The sequence below is a fragment of the Propithecus coquereli genome, unplaced genomic scaffold (genome assembly GCF_000956105.1).
Source record: "Propithecus coquereli isolate 6110/MARCELLA unplaced genomic scaffold, Pcoq_1.0 Scaffold214, whole genome shotgun sequence".
NCBI classification, from domain to species: Eukaryota; Metazoa; Chordata; class Mammalia; order Primates; family Indriidae; genus Propithecus; species Propithecus coquereli.
Window position 1 is genome coordinate 4,271,339 of NW_012146523.1, and position 10,145 is coordinate 4,281,483.

The window sequence follows — 10,145 nt, forward strand, 5'->3', positions numbered from 1 at the left end:
TGCAAGCGGCAGGAGGGACTCCGACCCGGGACAGGGATAGGCGCGGGCGGATGGGCTCCTCGGGCTGGAGTCCTCCAGGGCTGGACAGGCGGGGCTCACATACTCGAAAGCCTACACTTGACGTATGAGGGGTGTGGTGATGGATATTTTTCACTGAGGGGAGCTCGATCGGGTTCACCAACAGACTTTTCCAAATTTCCTTTTAAAAAGAGCCTCCCAGTGATTTGGAAATCTCCTCGGGGTGAAAGCTCAACTTTGGAGTGGGCTTACAGTAGGGTGGGGGACATCGCGGCGCGAGCAGGTGAGGGGAGGGACGCAGCGCCCAGGCGAGTGGAAAAGGGATGATTTTAATGTTTGTCTCTACCGGCGGCTAAATGTCGATGAAAATCGAGGGGCATGCGGGAACGTTTCCATTCTAGAACGTTTCCATGACACCCGCAGAGATTTTTAAAACTTGCCTTCCTCCCTCTCCCCATGTTCGATTCAGAAAGAAGGAAGAGACTGCAGAAGACAGGCAAGACCGTGAGTCTGCCTTTACCCAGTTTAAAGCTAACTAAAGGGGGCTGGAAGGAGGGAAACTGGGACCCAAAGCAGGTTTGGAGCCTCGAAACTTCATTGCAGAATTGGGAGACACGTTGCTGCAGACGTTAAACAGGCTTAAATCCGGGTTCCAACACAGGCTGAAAATATGGCGCGCTAGTCTGCCCCTTCCCCACTTCCCCAAGTTCTCTCCCGAGTCTCCCTGCCTTTCGCAGCTTTCCTTCCAGACGCCGGCGGCTCTCACCCCGCCCTCAGGACAGCGACCCTACCTTTCAGCAATTCTCGGCTTCCGCGCCAGGAATCCTGGAATCTTGGAACCACGGGGAGCGAACTCGAGCTCGTGACGGGGCGGGGTGGGGGTCGGAGGAAGGTCCTGCTCCCAATTCTCCCCGAAGCAGGAAAGAATTCCAGGGGCTACAAGTGGGCTGCTTTTTTCCCTCTTTTCCTCGCTCCTCCCCCCACCCCCCACCGGACCACCAAAAAGTGGCGACGTAAAGGGCTTGCGTGGAAAATGGCAAATAACAGTATTTCCAACTCCGAATCGGGTCCTCTTTGCACTGCTTTTTCCTCTTTCGTTGCAGTTTGTTTTGCTATGTTTTTTTTCTGTCTGGGGCAAGAATGGAGGAGAAGCGAACCAGGACTATTCGGCAGACTCAAGCCAGCGTCTCCGCCCGGCGCGGGGAACGCCGCCTGCGGCAGCGCAAACGCGGGCCCGGGAGGAGAATGTAAACAAACGGGGCGCCGAACCCTTGATCTTTATTTAAATAGAGGGTTGTTTATCGGTGTCATCCTGGGAGGATTAATTAGATACATCTCTTCACAATTTGGTGTCTGACACTCCATCTTAGGAATGCCTTATCACAAGGTGTTAATTGGGGCCACTCAGCCACTTACGTTTCTATTAAACACTGTGAGGGACTTTTCACAAGTACCAGGTTCTTTTTACTGTATGGTGCAAAAATATACAGGACTCGAAATAGACTAGGGCCAGAGTCAGCTTTATCCCGGCGGTGATTAGCATCTTCGGGCTTTCTACAGGGCGGAAATAGAGCATCGTTTTGAAATTCCATCTCATCTCCCAATACGCGACAGTTGGATGCGGACATAAGGGGGTAAGGGGAAGGCGCCGACCAAGATAGGCGGGCTATCAGTCCCCCTTCCCCAGTTTAAATCTGTCATCCACAGTAAATAATAAAAAGCAAATCTTCAAAGCTTTCGCCCCCAGCTTCCCGGTGAAATTTGGAGAGCTTTCCCAAAGCGTTTTGAGCGGCCACCATCAGAAACGCGGAGCTGGAGCTGGAGCCCCCAAGGTCACGGGCGGCGCGGGAAGCACTCCGTCCCAGAAGGATGGAGGGGATGGGAGACCCGACAGTCGAAGTACAAGCTCCCGGCGGCCTTAATTGGGCGCAGAAGGGGAGGAGGTCCCGGCTGATTGCTCGCCTCCCAGCAGCTAATCCTCTTAGCAGCTGCATTTCCGCGCCACGCAGTTAGCAGAATGACCCTCCCAGCCAGACCTTTACCCCGGGAGGGTCAGGAGGGGGCTGGAAAGGTTTGCAAGCTGGGCCTGAAGCCGTCTGCTGATAAGCCTCGCGGGCCATGGCGGGGTGGAGTTGGGGGACAAAGGGCCCTCCGCACCACTCGTTGGTTTAACTCTTCAGCCAGCCTAGGCTTCTATCAGGGAATGGGATGTCCTTCGTCCTCCCAGGAAGTATGAGCAAAATAAATGGAACTATGCGCGAGGTGAACCCTTCCCCAGCCGCTGTTTGCAGAGCCTCGGTTCGCGGAACTACTGGAATCCTCCTTTGTGCCTGCCACGCCCGCCCCCAGCCCGCGCGGCAGCGCCAGCGTCCGGGGCCAAGTTTGGCTACGGGCAAAGGATGCCGCCCAGCAGCTACCGAGGCGCGCAGCCCGCGGCGGGCGCGTGCACCAGTGTCTCGGGTCAGAGGAAAGCCGCAGGTGGGAGCTGAAGCCGAGCTGTGGGCAGCCCCCGCGCCCCGCGGCGCCTCAGGGACCTGGAGCTCGTGGGCGCTCAAAGGGCCGCGGGGGTTCCCGGGGAACCTGCGTAGGCCCAAGGATGAGTGGCCCGAGGTAAACCTAGAGAACTAAGTGTCTAAGGGCCGTGGCAGAGCCCGATCTCCAAGGACCAGGAGCGGAGGTTTTCGAGGCTTGGATTAAGTCTGACTTGGGCAATCTCGCATCTCAGCGGCAGCACTGTCTCCCCGGACCCTCCCCCCATTGTCTAGACTTCCCGGTGGGGTGAGGAAATAGCCCTGTTCCATTTCAAGGAAAAAAGAAGATAAACAAAAGCATCCCCACTGCCACCCCCTCCTGACTACAGTATCCAGTTAGAGATTCTGGAGCCTTCTATGGGGAGGAGGTGTGGTAATTAGTGAGGCACTGTTCAAGCTTGAAAAGGATGGAAGAGGAAGCAAAATGAGATCTTTAAAACAAAAATTAAAACCCACAGTACAGAAGAGAGCTAAGCTCATTCCCTTAATTAACCACATTTATTAAAAATGACTAAGACTGTACATAAAAATCCAAGATCTCTAAAAAGCCTATAGGAGCTGTGGCATTAGGTTTTAGTTTCTTCACATTAACAAGTTGGCGAGAGGGGATGGCAAAGGAGTAGGATGGAACAGGAGGTTTCCTTAAACATAGTTCAAGTTAGTACAGAGTAGCTGAATACATTCTTAACTATCTAAGAAGTAAACAGAATATTCCCAAACATCATGGGGATGATGAGACTATCCCCTTGCCCCTGCAGCTGTTGTTAGGTGATCTGCAAATTCTTTACAAAGCCAAAGCACCGATTTTACATTATCTCAGACACTTATGTAGACTATTTGTACAATATATTCCACATTATTCTACAGTGTATCTAAACACACACAACTGTACACTTTTAAATTCTCTCTTTTTTTTTTGGCGACTTCCTCCCTTGCTCTCTCCTGAGTTCTACTGCCACCCCAACACACAGCAGAGGCCTAGCAAGTCTCAAGTGAGGCAATCCTGGACTCGGGCAAACATGGCTTGTTCCAAAGCCTGTGAGGAATCAAAATCAGGTAAAACCAGCACTTTCACAGAATTTTTTTTTTTTTTTTTTGATTCCCAGGCCTAATATCTTTTGCCCCTGGCAGAATGTAACAGCAGAAAGTCCCCTGCTGAAGCTTAAGGCCCAGCCCTTCTCTTCCAGAAGCAAAAGCACCTTAACACTCAGTTTCTATTTGCTTAAAGATTTATGACTAGAAATGAGAATCAAACGTTTTAACTCATTTGATAGCACTGGGTATTCAATGTTTACAGGCTATTTCTCTGAATGTTTAGTGTTTCCAATAAATAATCCCAGAACCTCGAATAACCTTCAAATTTTAAAACACTTTAAAGTCCTCCATTAATTTTATTTAAAAAGGAAAAAAATGCTAGGTTTGTTTCAGTTACCTGCAGCAATCAAAAAGCTTTGGCACCTTCTTTAAGAGAATTGCACAAAACAGGATGCATCAAGGTGGAAGGCAAACATCTTTTTGGCAACCTAGGCAAAGAAGACAACAAAAAACACCACCAGGTCCATCTGCAAAAAGTTAGCTAATTTTTATGAGGTTAAAATACTCTTTAGGGAGTTGTATAAAAAGCATAATACCCTCCCATGCCTTTTGAGGTGTCTTTACTGTACTCTTCAGCATTCATGTCCTCACACTTTATGGAGGGAGAATTCTCATTACTGGAGGTGCTGGGAGACAGCCGCCTTCGCTTACAAGCACTGGTGTATACCCCTGAATCATTGGAATCTAGTGACTTGATGGAAGGGGGTGTCTCTATCCAAGAAGAGCCAATTTCCTCTTTGACTTTCTCCTTGGAGAGCTGATCTTCAGAGAACACAGGGGGGCTCGTTCTGGAGGTCCATGGTAGTCCAGTTGCCATCTTTCTCTGATAAGAACCTCGACCTCCCCATCCTGCCATTGCAGGAAAGGTTGGGTCAGGGTAATACCCCAGGGCATGGGATGTCTGGAGGGGTAAGGATTTAATACCATATGGGAGCAAGGTGCTGGAAGTATATTCAGATTCATAGGAACCGATGTCTAGTTTGTTGGTCCCAGGCTGCTGGACAGGCGTGACAAGCCACCGCTGGGGAGGGTTGGTCACCTCTTCGCTCTGTTGGGGTGAAAGGAGGCCGTTGGTCTGTGGCACGGTTCTCTCGCCATTATAATATCGGGCTTGAGGTAAAGTGTTGACAAAGGGCTCCGGGAAGAAGGATTGAACGCCGTACCGACCTCCAGGGACAATCTGATGGGATCTAGGAGAATCCGTGGGAGATGGAGTTAACCTGTCATTTTCTGAAGCGGTGTACATGCTACAATATAAAGAGAAACACTTAAAAAAAAAAACCCTAATGTTGTCCCCAAACAAACCGCCTCCCAGAAATCAAAAAGGCCTGTGGTGTCAGTTATCTGTACCAAGAACACTGGTCTGTTGGGCTGGAGGAACTGGCCCATTTTAGCTAGACTCTTGGCTTATCAGGAAAAATTTCCCACCATGCAAAAAAAAGTTTTCTCCGAGGCATTAAGTATTTAAACTACAGAAAATCCACCTTTACAAGTCCTGCAACATGAAAAACTCAGCGCAAACTTCCCTTGTCAATGTGATAGAAAGAACACTGGCTGTGATGTTAGAAAACCCGGATTTTAAAAACAGCAGGGCTTTGCTGTTTCATGTTGTGAAATTACATCCTCTTAGTTTCAGGTTTTTCTTATGTAAAAAGAAAGGAGAGAGGAGTAATAATATCTGCTCTTGAGAGAATAAAAAAGTTGGATCAAATGGAGAGGAAGGTATATAAATGCAGATTCTTAAAATTTCAAGTCTCTACTCAAATGTTAAAAAAAGAATCTCCTCGTTTTTAAGCCCTTAACGTTTCTTTAGAAATTAACAAAACTCCTTTGTGAAAATTCTAAAGCAAGATTAGTAAAGGCAAAAGAATATGCAAAAATATAAACAGGTAAAGTCCCAAACATGAAAGTTCTTCCTAGAATATATTCTCAGCAAAGCATCTGATATATGTCCTGTTCAAAGATAACCATGCAAGTGTGAATAAAAGCTGCACTTACGAATCATAGTTGTCCCTGAAGCCTTTTGCAAAGGGGTTATGATCGATCTTTAGTTGAGTAATCTAGAGAGGGGAGAGAAACAGTCATTGAGTGCTTTATCACGCTGGACCTTTGCTTTACAGATTCTTGGGATGTTTGGAACACTCACATCAGTGTTTTGGTAGGCAGTCACTGCAATGAACTGTGTTTCTGAGAAGGTAAAGGTCTGGGTCTTCGAGGGCTCATTCAAGTCCTCCACGCCATCCTCTGTAACTTCAACGATGTGCAGTCGTGGTTGGTATTTGTGTAAAGATTGTAAGACTATCATCTGGAAAGGGTACAGAAAAAAATGTTGCAAAATCTAAAAGTCTCTTAGGGGCTCAACAAAAGCAAATTTTGACAAATTATCTATTTTGGAATGGGAGTCCTGAATGTTCCCCACCAACAGGTTTCTTTGTTTATTGCCATTTTTAAGATCTTCTTATTGCCACTTTTTAAATTTAAAACATAGCCAGGTTTGAGCATTTGATAAACATGCTTTCCTCTTTGTTTTTTAAATTCCCAAAGATTTCAGTATTTCTGTTCCTAATAGTCAACTCATTGTTATTGAAATCCAATAAGAAAGTGAAAATGAGAAAAGTCAATAGGAAAAAAAAAAAAGTTAGAAATAGGTGAGCAAACAGGGCACAACTGCAAATATTATAAATACAGTGGAAAAGAATGTGGACTCTTGTTAGGAAAGAGATCTACAGCCAGAGCCAGAAGACAACCCCTCCTCCTCTGTCACTCTACCTGGGTGTTGTTGTTATTTGCGCCTTTGTTATTGGTGAGTTTTAATTTCCCAAAGGAAATCTCCTGTCTCATCCAGTGGGAACCAGTATTAGGAGACTCTGGGTGAACATACATTTTGTTGCCTAAGAGAAAATGAAACAAAACACAAAACCCAAGCATGTAGGGCTGTTTACAAAAGGGGGAAGGGGAGGGATGTCTGTTAGCTATGGGCAAGATGCAAGAGCTAGACTTACAGCTCAAGTCTCCCACCAAAAGCTGCTTAAGGAGGCCAGTGGAGACAAGTGTGACCTCACTGATATCCCTCCTAGGTCCCCTGTACTTCCAGCCTTCCTTGGACAAGGCACTTAATAGTATCTCAAAATTTAAAAACAGAGCTAACAGGAGATGACTCCTGAAGGTCAATCTGGGGACTTCTAAAGCTGGAAGGTTAACGCCTGATGGAAGGTAGTAGGACTTATGGGTGAACCCAACCTTGGCCAGGGTTTTCTCAAACAAATGTTAGAATGCCAGGAGCCCATTCCCATCCAGAGAGCTTATGACTATTAGTTTCTCAAATATAGGGATTGAGGGCTAGAGTACTGTCATAATTAAAGGCTTTAAATATCTGTATATCGGTAGGCAAGAACTCTGACTTAGCAATTCTGCTTTCCATCAGTCAACACAAAGAAACTCATACTAACACCTCTAGGCCTCAGATTAGGGGAAAAAAAAGTGCTAGATTTAAATGTGAATTGTCTGAGTCAAGGGTTTCTTCCCCGCCGGGCTCCTCCCAGCCTGGACCTCCTCTTTCCTCACCCTGCATGTTATTGTCGGCTTTGCCGCAGGTCACCCACTTTCCCCCTTGGAAGCGCCAGTGGTTGGGGTCCGCCAGCACCACCTCTACGAACACATTGTAGTGGGCAGTGGGATTGAGTCCATTTATGTTGAAGCTCAAGAAAGGAAACATGCGCCTGTGCAAGGGAACAGAACCAGAAAAAGTGATTTAAATCCAGATGCCAGAGAGAACGGGCCCAGACACGGGCAGGTTCCCCTGATACCTAGGATAGGGTTGGAGTACGACATTTAAAAGTTTGCAATAAACAGAACAATAGTAGATCAAGTGGCTCAAAATTATTTAAAATATTTTGAGTTGGCAACTCTTGGAACATCTACCTTTTTTACAAAATAATTTGCCCCAGCGTATTTCCCAAATGCATGTGCTTCTTAGCCCTCTCCCCACTCAACCCTCCCAATCCTCTCAGATGCTCATTTTCTCCCAGTAAGTTAAAAATTATTAATCTTTAAATGCCCAAGTATCAGAGAACATTAAGTTGCGCTTGTTTAAAAATATATATATACGCACACACACGCACATATATGTGTGTGTATATATATAAACTTTAGGCTAAAAGCACCCTTTGAGTGCCTCTCTCCCAGCACCCACCCCTTGCTTTCCCCAGAAGTAACCACTGTTAGCAGTTGGATGTGTATCTGAACTTTCTCGCATACCGAACCCGAGCCTGGTCTGGCTCCAGGGTTGGTCTAACCACCTACTCCGAGCAACCTTCCGACACCAGCGCTCTAGTCCTCATGCCCACCTCCCGGAGGCTTCCCATGGAGACCCTGGCGCCTAAACTGCGGGAGCCCATCTACTGCGCTCAGGTGGCCATCTCTCGCGCCTTCCTCCACCCGTGGCTCCTCGCCGGCATGCAGGCATGCACCAGCATACTGCTGAGCGGGAGTCTAGAGAATCTAGCTAGTGGACATGTCCGAATTTCCATTTCCGCCCCCCGCCCCTGGTCTGTTCAGGTGAGGAAGATGGGAGGAGAGAGGAGAGTGCAGCTGAAACATTAGCACCCTGCATAACATGCTGGTGCGCGAAAGGAGAGGGGCACTGCATTGGAGATGCGAAGTCTACGGATACTTAATGCGCACGGAAAAACACTCCAAGCAGAGCGAGGAACGAATGGGTACAGCTCCCTCACCTCGGCCTTCCCCAGAACCACAGATTTACCCTTTACCCTCGCACCCAGGGGCCCCTCCACGCTGCGCTCACCTGCCCTGTTTCGTAATGATCATCTCAGTTTGGTGGCGGTGGAATTTGAGCCACAGAGGCCGGTTGCACAGGTAGACGTGGGCGCGGAAGCCAGAACCTGGAACCCCTAAGCCTCCTAATCCTCCGCAAGATCCCGCCGCTGCCGCTCCAGGGTACGGGCCGTAGAGCGGAGCCCCCTGGCTGTACTGATAGGTGCCGGGGCCGCCACCCCCGCCGCTGCTGCCGCCAGCGCCACTGCCCGCGCCGGCTCCCGGGCCGAACTGCGCCCTCCCGGGTGGGCACACAGCCGCGGGAAAGCCGCCGGGGGGCAGCATGGAGCCGTAGGGGTAGCGCGTCCCGTTGGGAGCCGGGTACACAGATCCGTGGGGCGCCCCAGCCGCCGCCTGGTACGGGAAGAGCGAGCAGGGCGCAGCCAGCTCAGAGCTTTGAGGCCCGGGGGACTGGAGGTAATAGCGCTCCGAGCCCAGGCTGTCCATGGAGTAGCGTGCGGTGGCGGCGGCAGCGGCGGCGGCGGCGGCGGCGGCGGCAGCGGCGGAGGGCAGCTCCTCCTCCCCGCAGGGGGAGCCCTTGCGGCCGTCCGGGGGCCCAGGCTTGGCCACTGCCGCAGCGCTGGCAAAGGCGTCCCCGGCGTCGGCGTCACTGAGCATGGCTGCGGGGGCCCCCGCGCTGGCTGCTGCTGGCTCCCGGCTTCCCGCCTCGCACGAGAGACTGCCCGAGAACTTCTTGGACGCTTTGTCTAAGTCCAGTCTCTGAGGCGAGGGGGCCGCGCCAGGGAGGTGGCCCGCGCTCCTGCCGCCGCCGCCTCGCGCACTCTCCAGCGAATAGAAGTGCGCGCCAGGCAGGTTCACTGAGCTCACCAAGAGCTGCTCCCCTAACTGCATGCTTTGCAAAGCGCAGACGGCAGCTGGCTGCTTCCTCTCCTTCGGTGGCCTTATTATAAAGGCAGGATGGGGGAGCCAGCGCCCTCTTCCGAGGGGAAGGTAACTTCCCCTTCCTTCCGCGCTGGGGCTACCCAACTGCCGACTCGAGGGCGGCTACAGCGCGCACTTGTGCGCCCTGAATCCAGTATCCTTTCCGAAAGGAAAGCGCCCTGAGTTTGAAGACAGGAGGTGAAAACCGACCGAGAAGCACTCTCCTTTTCCTTCCCCGTCCCTCTTGCTCCTCAGAACCTCCACCCTTCTCCTACACTTACACCCAGGAAGAAGGGGACTTAGATCTTTGTCCCCATCCACCCACTAGCCCGCACCTTTCTTCCCCTTCTCGATTGCCAAACCATTGGTCAAGTTGGCCACTTGGAAACTTGCGGGCTGTCACTGGCTGCTTTATATACGTGCGGGCAGGGAGGGGCTTCACGGCCCCACAGCCCGGGGACCCTCCTATTGGCTGATGGAGGTGACACTAATTCAATTAGGCATTTACTAATTGGATCAAGTCAGTTACGACTTTCTTGTCCTTTAGCCTGATTTTCTTTCTTTTTTTTTTTTTTTTTTTTTTTTGAGACTCTGTCCGGTTGTGAGAATCAGTCCTGGTGTCTGTATTTCTCTGGAGTTTAGGGGAACAGGATTTGGGGTCTCCATAGTGGGTCCACCTTTAGCACATAAGTCATCCTAGCTCTCTGCTCAGACAATGAGGAGGCTGGAACTGGTTTTAGAGGCCGGAGGGAGAAAGACTGTTCAAGCTGACTGCATGCAGGGAAG

General features: G+C 50.1%; 1 protein-coding gene across 4 annotated transcripts; it reads right to left on the minus strand.

The window, feature by feature from the left end:
* Positions 1-3,028: 3,028 nt before the first annotated feature.
* EOMES (eomesodermin) lies at positions 3,029-9,750 on the minus strand. Of its 4 annotated transcripts, none has more exons than XM_012644542.1 (7): positions 9,553-9,748; positions 8,449-8,554; positions 7,209-7,363; positions 6,414-6,535; positions 5,791-5,949; positions 5,643-5,704; positions 3,581-4,891 (listed from the first exon to the last, which is right to left on the minus strand). In XM_012644542.1, the coding sequence occupies exons 2-7, from the start codon at positions 8,469-8,471 to the stop codon at positions 4,153-4,155; spliced, it is 1,260 nt and encodes a 419-aa protein (XP_012499996.1). In that variant the 5' UTR covers positions 8,472-8,554; positions 9,553-9,748; the 3' UTR covers positions 3,581-4,152. The 4 variants fall into 4 exon arrangements, with proteins under 4 accessions (XP_012499994.1, XP_012499993.1, XP_012499996.1 ...); XM_012644541.1 differs by having other exon boundaries at positions 4,153-4,891; positions 8,449-8,782; positions 9,694-9,724; XM_012644540.1 differs by having other exon boundaries at positions 3,029-4,834; positions 8,449-9,750.
* Between the last annotated feature and the right edge of the window lie 395 nt (positions 9,751-10,145).